At 40.3% G+C, this 24,991-nt stretch overlaps 1 protein-coding gene across 8 annotated transcripts in view; it reads right to left on the bottom strand.

Moving 5' to 3' along the window:
• Nucleotides 1–24,991, bottom strand: part of CDC14A (cell division cycle 14A) — a 93,213-nt gene that overhangs the window by 63,262 nt on the left and 4,960 nt on the right. For 7 of the 8 annotated variants that reach the window (XM_083511091.1, XM_083511094.1, XM_083511089.1 and 4 more), the window contains exons 3-5: nt 17,339–17,414; nt 15,508–15,600; nt 10,761–10,840 (exon numbers count right to left, since the gene is read on the bottom strand). In XM_083511091.1, the coding sequence (XP_083367217.1) occupies nt 10,761–10,840; nt 15,508–15,600; nt 17,339–17,414 (249 nt within the window). The remainder of the gene's footprint in view (nt 1–10,760; nt 10,841–15,507; nt 15,601–17,338; nt 17,415–24,991) is intronic. The other variant, XM_083511093.1, reaches the window with a different exon arrangement.

The following is a 24,991-nucleotide window of genomic DNA, read 5'->3' on the forward strand; positions in this document are numbered from 1 at the left end:
GTAATTGATTTTTATTATTGATTATTAGCTACATGTATAGTTTGTATACCATGTATACAAGGAAGCATACATGTTTCTCCTGCTTCGCACTCAACTTTACCGTAACAACAACCCTATGAGGTAGGCCAGCCTGAGAGAGAGAGTGGGGATATGAAGCTTGGTCCCCTGGCCTCAGTCCAGCACCTTAGTCATTGCACTTCTGGCTACTTAAATATAATTCACGCTTCTGGAATTAGTCCTACAGACACCTTTCAAGTGTATTTTACTGCTACTATTTTAAATCACAGTTCCCTCCAGAGACTGAATGGAACATGGCGCAAAAGAAAGCTGAAGGCAGAAAGAAGAGAAGGTAAATGATGTTCCCCCAAACCAGCTTTTCAGACTATTAGACTATTATATTCACCATATCTTCCTGGATTAAGAAATAGGTTTTGTTTGTTTTTGTTTGTTTCATAAGAGTCTATGAAGCCTTACACATATATGAGATTACTCAAAATCGGGACTATACATAGCACACAGGACTAGTATTTCAAATTACAATTAAGATGATAGTTCTCCGCTTCTCTATGTATACTTCACCACTCCTCGGCATTTAAAATACTTATGTAAAAAAAAAAAAAAGGGAGTATAACACTGGAGACAAAAATGGAGCATAAAAATAATATGAAACAATATCCTCCTAAATGTTTGGCAATTCTACTTAAAATGGATATTCCACAGACTTTGCTTGGACTATTTTCACCTCATTTAAATAGATATTAATAAATCGAGGGTGGTCACCACAACTGGGAAATTAGAACTACAATGTAGATAGCAGTTTTGGCTGTGCTTCACCGGATCAGCACAAATAGCTGGGAGAATAATTCACTTTCAAGTCCAATTTCAATACTCTGCAGTTTTCCATTATAAGTATTCTTAGATATGTCTTAATGTGCACCCACACCTCTGACCTCCAAGAGGGCTATTTGCATCTTCTCCCTGACACACATATATTACTAACTGCTACAAAAGAAGAAGCGATAGGAACCAAGTGAAAGAGAAACCTTGCCCGTGCACTGCAGAATGATCTTTCATCCATTGACAATACTATTTAATGAGTTTTTGTAATACTGTATTTAGAATATGTATGGCATTTATCTGGAAAGTCTATTCACAGAAGCAGCAGAAGCAAGACTTTTGCTAATGCACCATATGCTGGCTACTGAAACTTAGTCCGCACATAATGCTTGCCTGAAACGTTTGCGTGGGAAAAGTCAAACTGACGACATGACCTCCTGAGCTTTGAGAATCCAAATCTAAATATAGATTCCTGTTTAATCATTCATCATTCAGCGACGCTTTACTGTGTTTTGGACAGCCTAGCCAGGGCTAGTTAAAGAAGAAATAAGGCTAGATACTTGATAAGAAACCAGTATTAGTCTGGTTGTTGTTGTTGTTGTTGCTGTTGTTGTTGTTATTAACGCACAAAGAACCTAACATTTTCTAAGACAGGGATGGTCTGTAAAAGATAATCTAACAGATAAAATAACAAATGGAAAAAAGGATGGTGAGGGAAAGGAAGGCAAGTATTGGAGCAACTGCTTATTCACTCCAATGAAATTAACAGGCCTCAAGTTAGACATGGACATTGATTTCAATAGGCCTACTCTCAGGGATTTAGGTTTGATGAGGCCCTGAGCTATTGAAGGTAATGGGGCCCTTTATATGTCCAGCTGTCCTTTGTCAACAACAAATTGCCGCTGTTTTTTGTGTTGAATATATGCTATATGGTAATTTATGGACCTAATAGGTATCTAAAGCCATTTGGACATAACAAAATAGGAACCTGCACAACACAAAACACTGTTGCTGTATGTAGGTTTTATTTGCTTTTTTATCTTATATTTTGGAAATGAACAGGTTTTTTTTCCTTTCATTTTTTGGGGGAGCCCCCAAGAGAGTGGGGCCCTAAGCTATAGCTTGCTTAGCTTATACGTAAATCTGGCACTGCCTACTCTGAGTAAATGTTAATTGAATGCAACTTGGGGGCAGTCTTCCAGAGTGACTGTGGGTGCCTTGGCTGGTGGCAGAAGCCAAAGTATGTCTCCCTTTGGTTTAGCAGCCCTAGGGCAAGTGGCAGCTAAAGGAGTGTGTTTGTTCTTTGTGGAGTGGAGGGGAATAAGGAAATTCCCTGCAACACATTCTCTGGCCGATGAACAGGCTTATGTTTTCCCCTTTAGTTGCCATAATACGGCTAAGGCAAGCAATGCTAAAATAATTAAGAAGTATTTTAACCACATTAGCTAATGGAGGATGTTGTAAAGGTAGCTTCAAGAGAATCTGTATTTGCAATAGGCAATGATTGGATGTTTAATGCAAAATCTGAATGCCAGATGTGCAAGGAATCCCAGATGTGTGAAGGCAGGCTGCAGTTACTCTCTAGAAGGAAAAGCATAAAGTGCACATTCTCTGATGCACTCTGCAAGGCCGACGTAAAAAGCGTTACTTGATTAATCACGAGTTTTAATCAGATCTGCTTATACACCTCTCTCAGGGGGGAAAATGGCTGTGTTCAGACAATTGTGTACCAGCTTCTTAAGCTGCTATATAAAGGACTCTAACAACCATCAAGTCAGCTGTCTTGGGAGGAAATGCCCTGTCCTGGACATGGTCAACTGATCCCTGTTCAGGGAAGTTTTTAATGTATGATATTTTAGTGTTTTTTGGTTTCTATGGAAGCCGCCCAGAGTGGCTGGGGAAACCCAGCCAGATGGGCGAGGTACAAATAATAATAAATAATAATAATAATAATAATAATAATAATAATAATAATAATAATAATTATTATTATTATCTGCTCCTGGAGCTGATGGGATTTGGAGGCAAAAGGTGCTTCCAGGAATGGTCTGCTATTTACCAAGGGCAAGACTGCCAGAACCACCAGTAACATCAGCGAGAAGTTGCTGCTATTATAGACAACCAGATTAATTTATAATTATTATTATTCACGCTCAGGCCTTTATACAGTGAAGCCACAAAGCAACTTGATAATCATTTGTCAATTGTACCGAAACCATTTCTTGAAAGTATGCCATCCTATTAATCAATTGATTTTTTTAAAAGATACAATTGATTTTTTTTCTTTTTCATTTTTACTAAACATGGCAGCTCTAGGGCCAAAGCTGAGCCTTCTCGAGTACCAGGTTCTAGATCTGCAACAACGCTGACCTTGAAATAAAACTCTGGATAGGTAATTTGTGTTTTAATCTGTTTTTCTAGTTTATTGCTGGTTTTAGTATTTTGATTTGTTTTATATTCTTGCTGTTAATTGCTAGTAAATTTATCTTTTTATAAACCGCTGAGGATTTTTTTACATTTCAGAGGTGTATAAAGTTTATGAAACAAAATAAACAATATTCAATGTGAACCATTAACTTGAATATTTCTCACATCACATTTTAACACAAGTGTGTGCAAAAGAGAATACCTTCTATATTTTTTCATATGATAATTTCTACTGGAATGTAACAAACCCAAGTGTTTAAAGGCTTCAGCCGCTGCTGCTGGCTCACTATCACGTTTTGCTCTTCTGCTTAATTGCGTGGTCCACTCAGTTCAGCATCCTGAGGACCTGTCAGCTTTCACTGAAAAAAGCAAATTTCTGGGGCTTATAACTGCAAAGACAGGCGATGGCTGGAGAAATATCACACACCAGTGGATAGGGTAAGAACAAACAAGTCTCCTGTTTCCTATGAGGTAAGGGTGGGAAACAGACCTCTGTGTATTTTCAAGGTTTAAAACCCAGCAGAATCCAGCTTCTCTTGGCATATGATGTATCATCCTTGGTGCTGAATTTCAGCTTTAGAGAAGAGTATATACAAAGGCCCTAGCCCCAGGCAGACTGGTATATTATGGCAACAGTGCTCCCACAAGCACAAGCCCTGACTCTGTGCAAGGTGCTACTAAGATTGCTGCAGATTCTGTGCCTAGGTAGAGGAAAGTGAAGTGGAAAAGGGGAATTTTCTTCCTGAAAGCTGTTTTTTCTAGAAACCTCGTACCACCTTTACACTTTCTTTCAGCCGTTCCATTCCCACTTGCATGTAAATACTGCCTTTATCCCTCTGTGTACAATAAGCCCTTTATTCACGATGTCTGATTACAAGGCACCTAATACTGCTGCCCAGATACCAAGTCCATGTTTTATATTGTAGTGAGATATCTTATCCTTTGTGGGTAAATCCTTATTCCTACTGACAACTTATTCTCTTGAAGAAAGACTGAACATATATTCAACATTTCAGACACTACAAACCTATAAGCCGGGGGGGGGGCACAAATGTGGCCTCCCGGGGGTCTCTCTGGCCCCTAGGACTTTCTCTAGGTCACATCCACCAATGGCCTGACTTCACATCTTCTTCCTTCCTTCTTTTTGTCTGGCTAGAATGTGTCATTGAACCCTGAAAACAACTTCTGCTTGCCTCAAAGAATAGAGTGAGGTGTGTGTGTGTGTGTGTGTGTGTGTGTGTGTAAAAACTAGTCTATCGTACAAAGGTAATATTTACATTTACTGCTCCACCCACTTTTGTCTCTGCTCCATCCACCATCGGCATGCAGCCTTGGAAGGGAATGTGGCCCTCTGCTTGAAAAAAAGGTTTCCCAGCACTGCTATAAGCTATCATTCACTTGCTATGTACAGTATTTATTTTTTCCAGCAACTGAAGAAGAGTTTGGACTTGAAATCCTGCCTTTCACTCCCCTTAAGGAGTCTCAAAGCGGCTAACATTCTCCTTTCCCTTCCTCCCCCACAACAAACACTCTGTGAGGTGAGTGGGGCTGAGAGACTTCAAAGAAGTGTGACTGGCCCAAGGTCACCCAGCAGCTGCATGTGGGGGAGCGGAGACGCGAACCCAGTTCCCCAGATTATGAGTCCACCGCTCTTAACCACTACACCACACTGGCTCCGAACTGGTATTCGGAAGCATAATGTCTCCAAGCATGGAAGCAAAGCGTAGCCATTGTGGTAAACAGCTACTGATAGCCTTCTCCTCCATCAGTTTGTCTCGCCCTCTTTTAAACCCATCCCTGCTGGTAGCCAAAACTGCCTCCTGTGGGAGCAAATCCCATAGTTGATGGGCTGTGTGAAAAAAGCGCCTTCTTTTGTCTGTCCCAAATCTTCCAACACTCATCTTCATTGAATGTCCCCAAGTTCTAGCGCATGGGTAGGCAAACTAAGGCTGGGGGGCGCGGATCTGGCCCAATCGCCTTCTCAATCCAACCCACGGATGGTCTGGGAATCAGCGTTTTTTACAAGAGTAGAATGTGTGCTTTTATTTAAAATGCATCTCTGGGTTATTTGTGGGGCACAGGAATTTGTTCATTTTATTTTTTCCCAAAATATAGTTCGGCCCCCCACAAGGTCTGAGAGACAGTGGACTGGCCCCCTGCTCTCGCTCTCCAGGCTTCAGGAAGCCATCTGCAACCTAGGCAGCCTGCGGGAGTTCCTGCAGGGCTGTCTAGGCTGCGCATAGCAGCCTGTTTCCCGGAGCGCCGGGCGCGCTGAAAGCAGAGCGCCCGGCGCTTCAGGAAACCATCCACAGCCTAGGCAGCCCTGCGGGACTTCCCGCAGGGCTTTCTAGGCTGTAGATAGCAGCCTGCTGCACAGAGCGTGGGGCGCCCTGAAGCAGAGCACCCCGCGCGCCGGGCAGACATCGGCCAGCCCCACAAGCTCGGGGGACAGCGGGGAGGCGCAGTGCCGCCATCCCGCTGTTCCCCGACCTGGTTTGGTTTCCCCAACCTGGTTTTAGGGGGGAAATAAAGGGAAAATTTTTTTTCTTTATTTCCCCCCCAAAAAACTAGGTGCGTCCTATGGGACGGAGCATCCTATGGGACGAAAAATACGGTAGTCTTGTTGTTTCTAGAAGCTTTCCTATCAAAAAATTTACCTGCCAATACTAATGCAATGGTTTTTCGAAAGGAAGCTTTCAGAAAGACTTGTCTTTATTTTCCTTTGCATAGGAATCCAGCAAGTTCAGGCAAGCCCAGAAAGTCTTTGCCATATACTATTAACAAAGCTGTGGCAACACCATATATCCCTTCCACAGCAGCAACTGTCACTATAGACTACCCTTGCAAACAAATGCTTTCACGTGCCAAACATTCTCTAATGCTGTACACCATTTGTGTATAGTGATCTTTTAAAGTATGTGCTTTACGAAACTCTTGCAGTGGAGTCAGCCTTAAATATTCCCCATCCTACTTTTGAAAGAAATGCACCTACCAATGCCAAGTTTCAAGTTAACCGTCATTTCTCTCATTTATGAATTGAGTGTCTACAAAGAGAGATGCAAAACTTACCAGCACATATCTTTTTTATCCAGGAATCACAGGGTAAAGTGTCAGTCCCAATAAAGCCAATGGCCATACTCTAGATCTGTGGTTTACAAACTGTGGGCCGCCAGGGGTTTGTGAGCTTTATTCAGGTAGCCAACAGTGTGTCTGGATTTGTATATGCACATCCACTGCACTGAATATTGATTGTTAATTGTATTATCCCTGTGTCTTTTATTTCTTAGGTTGTATTGTATTTACAATTCAAATTCTATGGAATTACAAATGCCACAGCAAGCAGAGAAACCATTAAGTGGTTCGCTAAGACCCCAAATGGTGGTGGTGGTGGGTTTGGAATAAAATAAAAATAAAGTTATGGCATTTCGCCAAACATTTAAGAAAACAATTGGGTGGTATTCTACTAAGTTTTACTCAGAGAAATTAATGAACGTTACTAAATTAGATCCATTCATTTCAATGGGTCTACTCTGGGTAAATCTTAGTTCAATATTACCCATAATTTCACTCAAGTTTTAAACATCAGATCCCACCCCCCAACTCATTGATTTGCATGTGCATAACTGCTTTAGGTTGGTGCTAAGAAAAGCTCTACCAGAAACACAACCAACCTCAGGCAGCAGATGCTAGGGGCCACCCAAGCTGTTTTGTACCCACTAGGTTAGCTTACTGCCCTCACGTCAAGTGGAGGATGCTATGCAATGACCAGTGTTGAAGAAAGATTAAACTGCCAGTCCAGCCAGCTTCTCTATGTGGAAGTGGGGAGTGGGGGCCACCTTGTCCTTTGCTTTAGGCAGCAAACTGCACTGGGTTAGCCATGGATAGCACAGACATAACATTCCAGATACACTTTAACATGATGAACCAATGCTCCCTTGCCTGCTGTTAAAGCTGAGCAGACTTGTGGGTACCAGGGACTTCCCAGTGGTGGTCCCACACCAGTGCAATTGCTGTGAACTCTATGGGCCCCCTCTTGTGGCCTTTAAGGAGATTCAAAAATTTCTGTATGCCACCAAGCTTTTTATTGACAATTATATCTGTCGCTCTTTCTATTCAAATGCCCCTCGCTGTATTATTACGATATTCCATTGTTGTATTGTTTTTGACATTTTAATTGTAAACTACCTTGTGAAAGTTTGCCTTAAAGAGGCAGAGCGGAAATAACTAAAATCAAGAGTTTTCTGAATGAGTGGAAGTGACTGCCTTTGGAAGACACCCATGGTTTCCAATTGGAACAGGAAGGACAGCTGCCTGTACACCTATTTCCCGATACAGCTTGGTCCTTTTCTGCTGTCAATGTTTACTCAGCTGTTGTACCCTGGGCCGGCCACAGATGATTGTATCTGGCACCACTGGAATGCAAAGAGGCAGAGACAAGGGAGCACTGGGGACATTTGGCTGAACCTCCCCTTATTGCAGTCCACTGGCAGTCACTTGCATAGAAAGCAGACTCTCCTCAGTGGTTTGTATTGCCTAATGAAGGGGCAAAGGCTAAGCAGAAAAACTGGAGGTATGTACTTCCATATATGAAAACTCTTTAAAACAAAATATTGAGCATTATAAAATGGGTACCGCTGCCTATTGTGAAAGAATGCAGTCGTATTTCACTACAACAGATCCTTTGGGAAGCTAGAAGGTCTGGCATTGATAAAGCGATTTGACTAAAAACCTAACGTTAAATGCCCTCAATGCAATATTAATCCCTTCAGCCAGCATTAACTTCTCCCCTGTCTTTCCACCATGCACAGAGGTTGGAACCTGGCTGCATGGTATATATGATCTAGCTGAATATTGGTATTTCAGCAGTCTTTTGCCCCTGCAGGCCTAAAATGAAATGATGTCTGAATTTCTAAGCAGATTAAGATTTTCCAGGCCATTGAGCTAAATGAAACCAGATCTATTTGAATGAAAACTAATACTACATATTTCAAGAGACTCGGTCGTGCAACGATTGTGTCCTGGTGCCTAGGAGGTGCAGAAAACAGACCTGAGAGTACGTCTTCTCAGTAACAGCATCTGGATTGTAGAATTTGTTATCTCAAGATACCCAGCAATCTGATTCACTTTAGATAATCAGGTATTAGGTCTAGATAGCCTCCTAGAATTGGTTCTGGTTTTTGATTATTGATTCTAGGCCCAGGAGTACTTTATAATTGTTTGGTTATTTCAGTATTGGCTTTGTTTTTAATTATGTGATTTGTAAGCTGCTCTTAATGCTCCTTGAAGCACAAGAGACAGGCATGTTGCCTTATAAACAAAATTACAAGAACCCTCCCCATTAATAGATATCACAATATAAAAATCTCCTAAAAGTGTCTTATAATGGCATCCCGTAACTGGTCCTTCTTGGATCACTAGACTGAGAAATCCTGGTATCCACAGTCATTTAAACTGATAATCTTGACAAATGAAGAAAAGCATTTTTGTTGTTCAGGAACAAACAACAAGCTGATTTGGATCATGGAAATATGTATCTTTTTTCTGTTCTTCCATTCATACCTTTCAACTAGATTCAGACATGCATTTCTCTTGAAATCATACCTAGGTAGGGAAAACTGGGTATTCCTGCAGGGGAACACAATGAAGAGACTTTGCATGTTTGAGCTGCGCTTCCAGTCCCTTCTCAGGTACATTTCAGAGGGGAAAACAAGCAGTCTGTGTCAAATGCTTCACAATTGGCACTGGGAGGCCTATAATGCATAAGCAGGCTCCAGGAGAAAAGTAACCAAGCAGCACAAGTCATTTCTGCTCTCAACTAAAAAAACAAGTAAATAACTAAACAGTGTGTGTGTTAGAACTACCATGTTCCATGCACTGACCCCACCAAGTGAGCATACACAGTAGCTATGTAGGCTTCAAAATAGCATTGCTATCATTGATAAGTTGCCCTTGCTTTAAATATTTGATGCCTACAGCTCAGAATACATTCGTGGCAGCTATCTAAACTCCAGGTATTACAAATAGCTCTGTGCTGAGAAAGCTTTGATGCTTGGCATCCAGCCAGCTTCTTTAAGCAGCTAAATCAGCAGCAATTTTGCCCTAATGAAAATGACTGTCAGGAAATGCCAGCCTTATGTACCTATCCTTGTACTCTTTCCTACATTTTCAGGCAGAAGGTAGAAAGTCATTCTGATAATGACAAAGGAACGGCTTCTGTCACCATCTACCTAATGGTCAAACTTAATTCATTGGCATCTGTGACTCACATCTGTCTCAATAAGCACGTCAAGCCCATGCTGGACCTACATTTTCTATTTAACTAGATCTGCCAAACACTAACTCTCTAGGTTTTGCGGTGAAGTGCAAATCAGTTCCTCAGAAGTTACAAGCCCATAATACAAGCCTGGAGACATAGCCTCTTAAATCTGGTTGAAAAGAAGACATGCATATTTAATATGCAAAAATGTAACAAATGACACAGTAAAGAACACAAAAGCGAAAGTTTAGCTAATTTTTATCAATGAAGCCAAAACCATTCAAGTAATATTAATCATTGAATTTATTTGTCATTTTCTACCAGAAAAGTCTCAAAGTGAGTTACAACAATAGCATTCATGCAACCACAAATATGTATGATGTGTAAAATCAACAACACACTAAAACCGATAATCCATAATCACCAAAACCAAGCAAAAATGCCCTTCCCTCACACAACACAAGGATTCCAACTGAGATAGCCACAAGAACCCCAACAATATTAGGATCCAAATGCCTGGGAGGATTAAAAAAACAACAGCACATTTTAACCTGGTGCCCAAAATCTGTCAACATTGGTGCTAGCAGAGCTTCCCTGTCAACATTGGTGCTAGCAGAGCTTCCACAAATATAGGGCTGCCACCCCAAAGGTCTGTGCTGGCAATCTTCCAGAGACTTGTTATTGGGAGGTGGTAAGGTGGTGTGTGGGAGAAGGAATGAAGTAGGGAGCCAGGAAAAAAAAACAGAGCATGTACAGCTCTTTGGACCTTTGGTGGGTAGCAAGAGAAGGGAACAAAAAGCAGTCAGAAAAACAGGTCCAAAAATTAAGCAAGAGAAATGTAGACTAAGGGAAGTATCATGGTGCCTGAAAGAATCTACACATCATCATCCATGTATCATGGTAATTTAAATGCTAGGCAGCGACTGCAACACAATATGCCAGCCTCAAACACCTATTTAGAAGCTTTGAAGCTAATCTGTTTAATTTGTAACTACAGCTGGCATAATGTAATGGCTAAGAGGCTGAGCGATGAATCAGGAAGTGCCTGGATTCCCACCTCTGCCACAAACTCACTAGGAGGCTGTAGGCAAACCACTGTCTCTTAGGCTCCCCCTGCAATGTGGGGGATATCAAATACAGACTTATCTTATAGGGTTGTTGTTAAGGATTGCAACTAGATAATGCATTACACATGGAAGTGCTAGGCAAATGTTAGGTATTATTACTGCGGCAGCCATACCTAAATGGAAGATATGGTGGATTAGATCCGGATAAAAGTATTCGGTAAGCTTCTTCTGGTGTTTTCTTTAAGGAGATTACCTGCAAAAGAAAACCAACGTGAGCAGCACACTGTCTTAGAAAAGCTAAAATGGTATTTGCAGTGGTACAATATATTTTCTCAAAACAAGACCTTAATGTGAATTGGATGAAACCTGCCATTCTTTAGCATCTGCTACACAGCCTTAAAAAGAGTATTTTCATGCTTCAATCGGTCAGAGAAATGCCAATAGGCTGTATACAATGCTGTTGCTCAGCAGACAGTGAGGAAGAGGAAGGGAAGCAGTTTTCAGAGATGTCCCCTTCCCCTGATCTGTTGCAGAAGATTTGGAAAGGGCTGCAGGGAGGAGAACTGCCCAAAATATATTCCCTCACCTTCTACCGACATAATTCTTACTATTAGCTAAGCAGCATGGTTGGATAACATACATTATTCTTAATGTAGATATGCCCATCTCATGTTTGATAGAAGCATCACAACTTGCAATTTGCTTTCCAATAAATAATGTTTAAGGGTATGTTTTTGTATGAATGGGATTGCATTATGAGCACCATTTCAGGAAACTCCACCCAGTTTGCTGCAACATCCTGAGTTCAGTTCTATCCACTGTTATACTGACGATAACACATCCACTGAAGCCACAGAAACGATTAGTTCCTCTGACTTCTGTGGTTATGTTCGAGTCAGTATTCTTCTCCTGACTCTCTTATAATAAAGCACTCCTATTCTCATTCAGTACGCTTCTTGGAAATCAAATTACTTCCTTCTCTTTTGTAGTAGTGAAGATGTAGGTCATGACGGCTTACAGAAGTAAGCAGTAGCAAAAAAAAAAAAAAAAAAAAAAGTGCTAATAAACTTATGAATGAAATCTGTCTTTATAAAAGATCGCCTTACCTCACATTTGCCACTTAACTGCATCAATTGACAGAATTGGCACTACTACAGGTGCTATTCTGCATTTGTAAGAACTCTTTCATTCAGTGTGGCAGTGCCTACACTTTGTAATTCCCTGCCAACTGAGAGCAAGCAGGTGCCTTCACTGTATTCCTTTTGGCACTTGTTAAAAACCAATACGCTTAGAAATTTGAGGTCATTTTAATCTGTTTTAGTATCTTAACTTCTGTATGTTTTAAAGTATGGCTGTGCTTTTTTCTTGATTTTACTGTTTTATCTTTTGTAAGCTGCTTTGAGGTTGTTTTTTTATCATCAAGCAGCATATAAATTTTTATGAAAGAATAAATTACTAACAAATATAGAGAACTGTGTCCTCTATCAAAACTTAACTTTATGTTTTCATTCCTAACAGTAGTTGATAATAACATGATTCAAGGAAACCTTTCCAGGACTGTTTTGCAAACCGTATTTTCATTCTCTCAGTTTCCTGAAAAGTTCTTTCTAAGGAATGAACTGTTCTATGATTAGGACACTGCATAGGCACATTTCAAGGGAATTTTAAACTACATTCTGCAAATTCTGAGCTGGTAGAGTAAATGCTCAGTAGCACATGCAAAATCATTTCAGGCTTTCCGTTATTTCACACACCAGTGGCTGCTAAACAGTTCCTTGCTACAGCTGATGACGTTATACCAGGAGTTCTACTGAAACTAACAAAAGCATCCTGGGAGAATTATAGAGCTGCATTTAAGGCAGCCTGAAAAAAAACAACAACACTCTACACAGTATGATTACATTCTACTGTAAACAGTATGAGTCCCAGATTCAACCAGATGTGCTCTGTGCCACCAGGACATGATACTGGTTTCATGAGTAATTTGTTTCACACAATGGAAGAGTCAAATGTTAACTAGACCTCGCTAGGTAGAACTAGGAGCACAGTTTGCTAACAGTGTGGAGGAAATGGGGGGAAAGAATGGGGCTCCCACCTTGCATTTTGAGCAACACTCAAGGCAGCATTATAAATAAAAGCAAGATGAGAGGGAAATATGTGTTCCTGGGAACTGGGTTCAACGGAAAATACGTAAGTCACATTGTGTGGCTGTTTATAGTACACAGCTACCAGTGGAAGTTCCATTCTAGAATTTAATCTAGTGTTTGCCTATTCTCATTTTACACATTAATATTTTAGCATTACGGCAGTAAAAAAGCAAACCTCTAAACTAACAATGTTCAGAATGTCATGTATTAGACTACACAAACATCAGGAAACATTGTTTTTCGAAACAGCAGCATTATGCATAATAAACCTAGCACATGAAGGGAGAGATAAATGAATGGAAAATGTTGGCTGCATGCAAGTTTAGGACTAGTAATTCAACTGAAGGTTATTTTGGCAAGAGAGGAGAGACTCTCATTCTATTTTCCTTCAAAGAGCAGCCTACTATCCTAAGAAGCATACTGTGCAAAGCAGGACTGACCCACTTCTGGCACTACCTGTCTCACCTGTAAGCTTGATTTGCACCCACACCTGGGAAACAGCAATTAGATGAGGCTATGATGTGCCTAGTATCAACCCCTGCAGAATCCTTACCCCCACAACTGGAGATACAGATTGCGTCTCCATCCCTAATCCTTGTTAAAACGTCATGAACAACACACACCTGACTTTTCTACAGGAAAGTATACCAGACCATTAGTTTGTCCATGCTAAAAAGTGATGTAACAGTGGCACTCTTAACTCAACCATTAATGTAATTAATTTAGCCAGTCATACACAAGCCAGGCAGACATGTCTGTCCTAGCTGAATAATCGCTCTTCTGCTCCAGTTTGTGTGTGTGCAGTTCTACATTAACCTGGCTGTTTGTTTCTGCTATCTATGGCACAAGGAGTGTTGTGGGAGGGCAGAGCCAAAGGGAAGCATGCTCTGAGCTCTGCCAAGGCTTCTCAGGATGAACATAATTGCAAGGGACAGGCAAGCCCAGCCCCATCCATCAATCAGAGAAGCAGAAGCTACAGGAAACTTGTTTCCGTCCTCCTTGCCATAAAGAACTGTGCACCAATGCCTGTTTTCCTCTTCATTCCTTATTCCTTCTGCACTGTGTCTCTTAGATAATTCCTGTCTGCAGTCTATGTCCAATCTAAGTGCTGTACAGAGCTTGGACATTTCAACATGCTTTATAAATTACTATTAAAAGGAATATTTCTACCACAATTCACTGTTTGCAGTACTTTTGCTGCACTATCTTCTCAACACTAATGGATCTGCATGATCACGCCTGTTGCAATAGCAACCAGGTTTATTTATTTATTTAAACACAGAAGGCTTCCATTGTTAGATCCAGGATGAGGTTGTCAGCCAAGAAGTATAATATCAACCGTGCAGAATATAAATGCCATTACAGACTTAGAAACGATTCCAACATTGTAGCCAGAAAGGATGACAAATGGGACACCAAGTTCATCATGGCATCGTTGAATTACAGAACAGGAAACACAAATCCCCCAGGCCACATTCTACAGACCATCATCCTTGGAACTATTTGGGCCTGCTGAAGAATTTCCATATAGAAGCACAGAACAAATGTATAGAGTCATCCAAAAAGATTGGGTTCAAATCCTACTGTTCAATGAGGGCTGATAGGCACAAGAATGTAATTTAAAGCTAACTCCCTTTCAATGGCTACGAGTCGAAACACAGTAGCTGTGGCAATTGCTCCTTTCCTTCTTGTGAAGCACTGGTCCTTTGTTGATTTCATTTCCAGGTCAATACCATCCCCACATGACTATTGTTTGGTGTTTCTCAGCACTCATATGAAGTTAAAGCAAATGTTATGCTCCTCTAGAAAAAGCTCAACTAGTTCATTTGTTTGTCTCTTGCTCAGTTGCTCCACAAAGGGCCCATTTGTTTCCATTACTCCATACAGGAAGATTATGACATATGACGTACTTATACGAGTTCATATTCCCAAAGTAATGTTGATGATCTCAGTAGAGATAATATTTCTTTTTTCTTTTTGGCACAGGTATTTATTTACACACCGTTTCCCTATACAGGAGACCCATTTCTAAACAGCATAAATCCAAAACATAACTTACTGTCATTTAGCCAAAAGAGCATTATTTTAAGACATACTGCTACAAATCTTGCTTACCTATACAGATAAATAACCTACAACATTTTATATGCATGCTTCAAATCATCATCATCATCATCATCATCATCATCTCAAGCTTCCTAAATAAAACCAACACAAACTTTGCCATCTTGCCTCACCAGCACAGCTGTAGATCTTTTAAAAAACATAATTTACAAAGTGCCCTTTAACAAAGGAGAGGTCAAAACTGTGCGCACAGCTCAACATGAAAGCAGCAGGGCAGTCTCTCCTGCTGGTTCCCTTGAATCCAAGAAGAATGAATAAGGGAAAAAGTCCCTGCAGTAGACTGAACCCCCTGGGACCAATCGTAGAGTCCGGATTCCCAGTCCAAGGAAGATATTGAAAGGAAATTGGACACAAGAACGAACAATGCTGTATTATGTGAACACAGTGTAGCACTCACAGTGTAGCACTTTTACCTCCTTTGCCTGCTTAAGACCAGAAGCAGGAAAGGGAGCAACAGAAGAGACAAAGGTTCAGAAGAATGGGGAAATCTCTCCCACTGTTTAAATACTGGACTAGACTGTAGAAGAATTATAACAAAAGGACAGTGATACTAGCATTTATAGTATCTGTACTTAGCCAGAAACATATAGGTCAGCAAGTCCCTGAAAGAGAGCGAGCGAGACAGACAGACTGATCGAGTGATACTTACTGCATATGCACCTATCAAAAATGCGGCATTTGCTCGTTTCCGCTGGTCAAAGCTGGTATAATATACTATTTTCTTTCTTGAAAGACTGAATGACTGTTTAAAAAGGGGAAAAAAGTACGAAGGGATGGTTAGCACAGAACCACAAATTTAAGCGAATGAAATACTGGCAGCTAAGTAATATCAGTTTAGTATAGTGTGTCTTGGCAGTTCTTTCAAATCACCTCACTCCCTGGTCAAGTGCTCCTCAACTAGGGATGGGAGAATACATTTATTTGGTTCACATTAAAACTTAATTTTGCATTTTCCGAACTAATATGTGAACGAAAACACATTTAATCTTTTGAAATCTGTACTTCTCTGAATTTTCTTATGTAGATCCCCAAAAGGTACACACAAAATGCAAATATTAGGAGAAATGTGCACAAAAATCCTCACAAGATTTTATGCAGACTAAAAATAAATAAAAATCACAAACTGCTGCAGAAATGGGACAAACTTAGAATCAGAAAAGGAAAAAACAGGGGGGAACAAAACTGACAGATTCATCTGTCCCTAGACAATCACAGTATGCCTGCAAATTGGCCACTTGTCTTTCTTACTTTTCTTCTTCAGCCTCTTTCTGAGATGGTTTGGATATTACATCAGCCACAGGTGATGGCATTCCTGTGGCTAACTTCCCATCGCCTGTGCTCATCTTCTAATAAAACCTACCGAATGCCTAAATTCTAGCAGACAATACGCCTGAGGAACTGGGACACCAAAATAACCTCTTTAAGACATCTGGAACAAACAGTCTCCTCATGTATTCACTCAGCAACAACAATAAAGACAGAGGGAATGCTTACAAGACAGGCACACCTTTGAATGAAAAGTCCAGAACATGTAAATCAATCACCAGGCTCCATTCTTAGCTTGCTGCTTACTGTGCAGAAACACCAGTAATATCAAATGTTAAAATCTCTCACATGAATAGGGGTTAGAGAACAATGAACCAGTGACTTGTTTTCTACTCTTGTGCTCAGCATAGGGATGAAGCATCTTAAAGAAGAGTGATCTATTACGGCATAGGCTACGTGGATCACGGTTCAAGACAGCTTATGCCTTAAGAAATTTTTAAACTTACCGTGTTAAGATAACGGCCTATTTCACACCCAACAGAGAAACAAAACAGAATCCTAGCGCACTGCTCAAATCGCACTCATCCCTTTCTTGTCTGGCAACCCTTGTGTTATCTTCAAACTAGCAACTCATGGTTTGCTTCTCTTCAAACACACAGCTAGAACAAAGCCAGGAACAAACCATGGCATATTCTTTGCTTGCTCTTGTGGTTTGGAGGGGAAAAAACAGACCCCAAGCACTGATTTGCATGTAATTGTGAGTCAACACTCTGGTTGGTTTCCTCTTAATGCAGCAAAGGAAGAGAGATGGCTGCAATCTGAACAGCATACATGCTTGTTCCCTGTAAACTATGGTTTGTTTCATCCTGGCTTACTTTTATATGTAAATCAAGCCACTGCATTAATTTCTATGAAATATAATCATTTTCAAACTATTTTTCATCCAACAAAGTTTCAGATCATCTTGCGAGTTAACTGGAAGAATACCGTTAATATATGTGGTATATATTTTAGATGTCATGGAACTGCATTATCAAATCCATGGTCTAATTTTCATATGGAGCATAAATTGTCATTTTCTTTATTCAGAGAGAGAAAAACACAATCTTAATGTAACAGCAATTCTGTTAATTATCATAAATGGCTGTTAATAATAACAGTTTGTTAAATTTTAGCAGAAAAACAATATTTAGAAGAAAATACAATGGTCTCACCTTTAATTTCTTGTTTAGTTTACAGCAGAATCGATGCACCAGAGCCACATTTAAAGGTCCAAAATCTGCATAAAAACTGGAAGAAATATATACCAATGGTCAAAAAACTTGTACTTTAGTCCTTTTGCTGTTGTCAAATATTTCACTATTTGAAGGCTCTCCCTTCCTAGCAACATCTCCACTGAAACCTAGAGGCACAGTATGTAGCAGCAGAGCACAATTAACACTCGGTTCTACTGTGTAAGGGCAGGTGAGGCAATGAGATTACAGTAAAAGGTGGTCTGCTCCACACAGATAAGTTGAAGGACCACCTTTGATTATATTCAATGGCCATGTCTGATCAGCAGACAGACAGTTAACAATTTTCCGGGGGTGCCATATAGTTTTTCTGTCTGATTTAGGTGCAGCTGTTCAGAAACCAGAAACATCACCATCTTGATTTGTCAGGAGATAAGGAAAAATATGTATACTCTGCCCCTTCAGATTTTTTTTTTTGACTGCAATATATACTTTATACTACGCTGTGTAATCCTGTATTTGCTAATTTTATAGCTACCATACTTGCACAAATAAATTGATAGAATCTCACCCTTGTCCTATTATTATTACTGAAAACTCAGTAAATGGTAATTACCCAAATGGTAATGTAGGGGCAGAACAACAGTTTTAGGTTAAAAAAAGAACTCCAAGTGGAGTGAAATAATTAAAATATAATAGACAATAAGCTGCTGCTGCTGCTAATGTATTGTAAAGCGTGAACTTGAGTCCAGGAAGCTGTGATCACCTTCCAGGAATAAAGATGAGGCATTACTGTTGTAAAAGAGGGATAGGACCTGAGCTGATTCACAAACCAAGTGTCATGCTTCCAAGAGTCCTTAGTAACTGTTGCCAGCCCATAACACGCACATATAGGATAGGCCCATTCAGGTTAAAGGGTGCAAAAGCAGCACTTTATAGACTGGGGAAAAGTATGCACTCAAGCAGTTTGAGTAAGTATTCCATTAATTAACATTTTCTTAGTAGTCCTGTTTTCAGAATCCAATTACTTTGTGTCACAAGATTTGTATACCTATGAGGCCATGAGGTATTTGATAAAACAAAGCTAATGTCAGATATAGTCCCACAGCTCAGTGATGTTGGAAGGTGCAGCTAAGTTTTCATTTTCCGGAAACAGACACATTAAGCTAAAACATGCCGCTTTGGTGTTGATGGGACTTGCTAGCTTCGAAGAGGTACTTGGCTCTGTATGACATTTTGATAAATGAATTCAGAGTCTCTCACAGATAAGTTGTATGATGTAGCTCACCATTAGGTACAGTAACTTTTGCAACTGTTGCAGGGGTCAGCAAACTTTTTCAGCAGGGGACCAGTCCACTGTCCCTCAGACCTTGTGGGGGACTGGACTATATTTTTTTGTGGGGGAAATGAATGAATTCCTATGCCCCACAAATAACCCAGAGATGCATTTTAAATAAAAGGACACATTCTACTCATGTAAAAACACGCTGATTCCCGGACAGTCCGTGGGCCGGATTTAGAAGGCGATTGGGCCGCATCCGGCCCCTAGGCCTTAGTTTGCCTACCCATGGTTTATAGTCTCTCTGCTAATCGAACACCTAAAAGATCCAGTATCTTCAAAGCGTGTTTGAGGTGGATGTTAAGATTTCAGAAGGAGCAACGCAGTTTAGTTGCGAGGCACAAGGAGTTAAGGTTCTTATGAGCTTCCTCCATTTGAAACAGATACAGACCAGCTAGAGAATGTGCTGCCCATGTAAGCCTATTGTGCATTAACCAGTCAAGTGTGATATGCCAAGCCTAGATCTGCTTGCAAAGAACAGAACAAGAGCTAGCATTCTTCTTGAAGAATAAGCCAATGACAAGTTCCCAACTCATTAATTAGTTACCAGTCTGACTAAATCAGCCCTGTGGCTGCAGATCATTCCCCTCTACTTTACTTTTCACCATATTTATCACAAGATAAGCAGTAAAAATAGGGCAAAGACATTTATTTAAGACATGTATGTCATCTTAACATGAATAATCGCTTTCAATACACTGGGCTTAAGGGAAAAGAATAGCTGGCCTATTCAGCTTTTTATTTTCATTAGACAGTATAAAAGCACATTCATTTTCCTGGGCATGACATGTTTTGATGTTTAATCATAAAATATTTAATTGGACTTGGCAGAGCTGGAGTGTTAATAGTTGGCATTTGAGACATGGCAGTTATGGTACAAACTTGAACTCAAAAGTTATCAAAGCAATGTGGCTACAAAGAAAGGCAGCTGCTGCTCCTGATTGCTACATTTATAGGAAGCAGGAAGTTGCCTAAATCTCTGTAGATCTCGTAAGGCTTAGTTGTTAAAGTTAGATCTTTCTTTCATGTGAAAAAACCTGAAGAGGATTCAGGGGAGCCAATTCAATTCCTGAAAATAGGTGGCAGGATGGGGAGGAAGCTATACCTATTTTAAAAATATAAGTGTTCATATATATTTCACAATAGTATTCAGTAATTTTAAGACAGTGGTATTAGATGCAATGAAACATCAGTAAACAGGTTTTTTGGTTTTTTTAAAAAGCAGACTTGCACAGAAAACAGTAACCCGGTGATTTCTGGAAAAGAAGGTTTTAGGTCCTAATCCTATGCATGTGAATTCAAAAGTGCTACTCGGATTATAGGACAACAGCCTTAACCTGCCTCCAGAAAGAGGAGAAGGGAACAACATGCTGTACTCAGATGCTTCAGGTACTGAACTAACAGCCAGTGTAGTCAACACGAAATATGTGATACTGAGAATGCAGATATCTCACAATAGGGGATTAACAATGTAAATCCATGCTTGTCAACAAATGGGAAACTGCATTTTGCAAACATCTTCAAGACCTGCCCCAATATGGAACACTTTCTGCAAGTCAAAATACGGTTGATTGGTCCATTGATCCAACAGACAGGAATAGCCAAGATGACGATGACAAATGTACTACATTAATAGCACTACAGAAGAACCTTTATGATGGGCAAGGCCACCTTCTGGTACCATCACACATTAAAAATTGCTTATGTTGCATGACTGAATGGGCCTTAATGGTGGTTCAAATACTCATAATGATATTGCATGGGCATGGCATTAGGGAACTTTGAACCAAAAATAGTGACATATACTTTTCCATCATCCTTCTGCACCTAGAACAGAAGCTCAGCATGATTCTGAGATTTTAAAAAACACACAAATCAGGAAGACAGCCAAAAAAAAGGTGGCTTAAATTTTCTTCACACTGATTAGTTCTTTCCTTACTGTATTGCTTCCCGCATCATTCTCTCAGGAAAAGCCTTCTCAAATGAATTCTCCAGAGAGCTTCCTTTTGGAATAATAGGGAGAAAATCTGGTATTTGTTGATGGGGATAAATGCACTACATAGGAAGTTTCTATTTGCGTTAGCAGATCAGAAAATTCCATTGTAGAACATGGCATACCATGTGCCAGGGACTTATGCTAAAATGTATTTCTAAACTGGTTGTATCTTTGTATTTTTGTGATGAAAATGGTTTCTAACAAATAAACGCAACAGACCAACTGACTACTTGATTAGTTGACATAAATTTGATTAAAAGAATTTCTAGATTTCTCGGTCCCCACTGGGGTGGGGATCCCCGCGGAAACTAGCACCTGCATGGGGGTGCCTGGTTGCATTCCCTCAGAATTTTGTGCCCAGGGCGATGCCCCCCCTGCCCCCCCCCACTACACCACTGCCTGTACATATATACTCTGATGTCAGAGAAGCCTTCCAGGCAGAGACTGAAGTATGCTAAGACCACTCTCCACTCTAATCCTGCTGGGAACCAAACTGCAGATGTACTCTAAATTATGTTTTGATCAGCATTGCTAAGGAAAGACAAGTGATGCCCAGTAAATGGTCAAGTGGGAAACAGTCACAGCGCTATCATTAGCAAAACACTGCCATGGCTCTCAAGCAAAGTAATTCAGTTTTAAAATAATAACATCCATTAAAGTGAAATAAATAATTTAAACGTGATAAGTGTCATTAAAGACAGTCAAATTCTTTAAGGAAATGGAGCAATTTATAAAACAACTATGAAGTTCAACTGAAAGTTATACCTCTATTTTTTATTTTATTTTTAAGGCTAGACAGGCCGAGAGATGTTGTTTGATAGCAATGACAGAATCAAGAAGACTAAAGGGCAAGGCAGTTCCATTAAAACAGTGGAAAAGTTACTCAAATGAAAAAAAAAAAGGTCATATATTCTAGCAAGCCGAATATAAATTGTTACGGCAAGACAAGTACCAGTTCTTTCAGAGAGAGTGTGACCCCATCAATAAGAGGCCAATCTCCCACAATGCCTTCATCTTCTCAGGGTTCATACTCAGTTTACTGGCCTTCACCCAGTCCACAGAGACAATGGTACAGATCATGTACAGCCCCTCCCAACATAAATGTTACGAGACTTTGCCCCAAAGCTCCTAAGGACCACTCCCAACAGCTTCATATAGATGTCAGAGGCAAACACCAAAGTGCAAGGATCATGGGACAAAAAGCAAAGTCTTCCAAAGCTCTGGACATGTCCTGGTAGGTAGGAGTGCAAACACTTTAAAACAGTGCCAGCTTGGAATAGTGTGTGTGGTTTGGGAACACAGACAAAAAGAAAAGAATAACCCTCACATAGCTGAACAATGGAATTCACTCCATATGAAATAGTGATAGTCACCATCTTGGATGGCTTTAAAAGAGAATTAGACAAATTTATGGAGGACAAGGTTACTAGCTATGATGGCTGTGTTCACTGTTGGAGGCAATATGGCTCTGAAAACCCGGTTGTAGGGCATCATGCGATGGTGGTGGGAAGAATGGTACTACACCCAGGATCTACTTGTGGGCTTCGCAGAAGCATATGATTGGTTTCAATGAGAACAGGATGTTGGACTTGATGGGCCTTTGGCCTGATTCATCAGGACTGTTCTTAAATCTGGAAACATGGTGTGTGTTTTTTAACATATGCTGAAACACTGAAGAGTAGGGTTTTTTTTAGTAGTAGATAGGTAGCCGTGTTGGTCTGCCATAGTCAAAATAAAAAAATTCCTTCCAATAGCACCTTAAAGACCAACTAAGTTAGTTCTTGGTATGAGCTTTCGTGTGCATGCACACTTCTTCAGTGTATCTGAAGAAGTGTGCATGCACACGAAAGCTCATACCAAGAACTAACTTAGTTGGTCTTTAAGGTGCTATTGGAAGGAATTTTTTTATTTTGGTTTTTTTTAGGTTTTTGGTGTTGTTATTTTTTAAGATGGCTAAAGGGCATTTGTGGAGGAATTAGACAAGATTTTACTCATAGTACCAGAACTTGGAGGTCATCCATTGTAGTTGCCTTGGCAGTCAACTGAGGACACGAGAAGAGAAAATAGTTCTTTAAACAAAGCATAATTAATGTAGGGAAAGTCCTTAGCACAAGTTGGGGCAATGGCCCCTAACTTAAATAGTTCTAATAAAGCACTAGACAAATTCACTGAGAAGTAGGTCTATTAGCTTTGACAGCTGAGCAGAAGCTTTATGAATGCCAACAGCATACCCCTTATTACAAGGTTCTGGAGGCATCAATATGGGATGACTACTGCTCTCATTTACTTGGAAACTTCCCAGAAGCCTCTGGTTGGCCGCTGGTCAGCATTCTTAGCTAGCCTTTTGGTATGATCCAGCAGTAAGCTTTTGTAGCATGCAATCATTCTGATTAGGCAGCTGACAGTAGTGACCATGCAGTGGAACATTTTTCAGAAGAAAGCCACAAAGGGGTGATTTTTTGTTTTTTTGGATGGAGATGCTTCAGTTACACATGTTTTAGTATGCAAAGTATTTTGAACAGCAGTTGCCACATATCAATTATACCAAGACTGGTAGACCACCCAGTATAAAACAAAACCAGCTGACCTCCCAATAATTGGAGAGTGAATCTAAATCCCTGTGACTAGGGAAGATTCCAAACCCTTGAACTGTGGTTCAAGCGGGTAAAGCAAGTAGGACTACAGAACAAGATTAACCCTAGACACAAATTTCTGGTTGCCAAACATAAAACGAGATTTATTAAAGAAACCAGTGTTTATAGGCTTTAAAGCATTTTTAAAGATGGAAAAAATACACTGTTATCTTAAGCGCTATCTAGTTTCCTGATGCTCTTGTGTCAGGCAGCATCAGCCTGAGTTAAAAATCCTAGTTCAGCTTTAGGGAGGAAATGGAGTATAGCGCACTTTGCAAACAAAATAAGACAAAGAGCAAGGCCTTTCCTCTCCCATAGTACCTGAAACTTTCCTAGAACAGTGTCGATATTAGTCTTCAAAAGATCACTGACTAACTGAACTTTACATCAATTGTAATGGAGCTAGAATTTGGCAGGGGGGTACAAATCTGCAGAGAAATCAAGATAAATCTAAAAAGCAGATTCTGAAAGAGAAGATAAGTCTTCTTGAGCAAGAAAGCTATGTCACTATGGCTTTAGGTCCCAAATGAAGTCCAGGGTTCTTCATTTCTTGCAATAAGCAGTTCATATGAGTGCACAACCTACAGAATCCCTCCTGATGCTAGGTTTAAAATGAGCTACTTCAAATAAGAGTTTCTTTTGTTGTACCAGAGGCAGGTAATTTGTTGTACAAAACAGAGTATTTTGAAATATCCCTTAAAAGTTTTGATCATCAACTGAATTATTATGATTACAATACAATTATTCTTAAGAGCTGTAGGCTTTAAGTGACGTTATGTGGCCAAACAACAAAAGCCCCTATTTTTCGCATGACTAAGAAATTATTTTTTTTAGTCTTCCTGGTGGTTTAAGTATAATTAAAGCTATATAAAAGTGAACAGGGAATGTAGGTCATCTGGAATAGGAATATGCATTAGTGAAATTCTTTAAATGTTGGAAACTTCAGCTAATGGATCAGTATAGCAATACAGGCATACTGTACAGAGGAATTTTATAAACCAAAAATGCTGCTGAAAGACTTCTGGATTTGCAGGCAAGGTATTATGGGGCAATTTCTAATTTGATTGTTTCAATGAGCCAACCAAAGCAACCCCTCCCCACTACTGAACTTTGTGTGCCTTTGGCAAGAAGATTATCAGTTGTTATATTTCATCTAAAGGTAAAAGTAAAGGGACCCCTGACCATTAGGTCCAGTCGTGACCGACGCTGGGGTTGTGGCGCTCATCTCACTTTACTGGCCGAGGGAGCCAGCGTACAGCTTCCGGGTCATGTGACCAGCATGACTAAGCTACTTCTGGCGAACCAGAGCAGCGCACGGAAACGCCGTTTACCTTCCCGCCGGAGCAGTACCTATTTATCTACTTGGACTTTGACGTGCTTTTGAACTGCTAGGTTGGCAGGAGCAGGGACTGAGCAACAGGAGCTCACCCCGTTGTGGGGATTCGAACCGCTGACCTTCTGATCGGCAAGTTCTAGACTCTGTGGTTTAACCCACAGCGCCACCCGTGTCCCATATTTCATCTAGAACCATGTAAATTTAAGGTTCTCAGCCCCTGATGGGCCTAGGTTTCAAGCTCTTGGGACACCTTCCTCCACATAACCAAAATTTTGTTGCATTATTTTGAAGGTCTGGAAAGCATACTTTGCCTCACTGGAAATGTCTTTTG

The sequence above is a fragment of the Podarcis liolepis genome (genome assembly GCF_965112155.1).
Source record: "Podarcis liolepis genome assembly, chromosome: 6".
Classification (NCBI taxonomy): domain Eukaryota; kingdom Metazoa; phylum Chordata; class Lepidosauria; order Squamata; family Lacertidae; genus Podarcis; species Podarcis liolepis.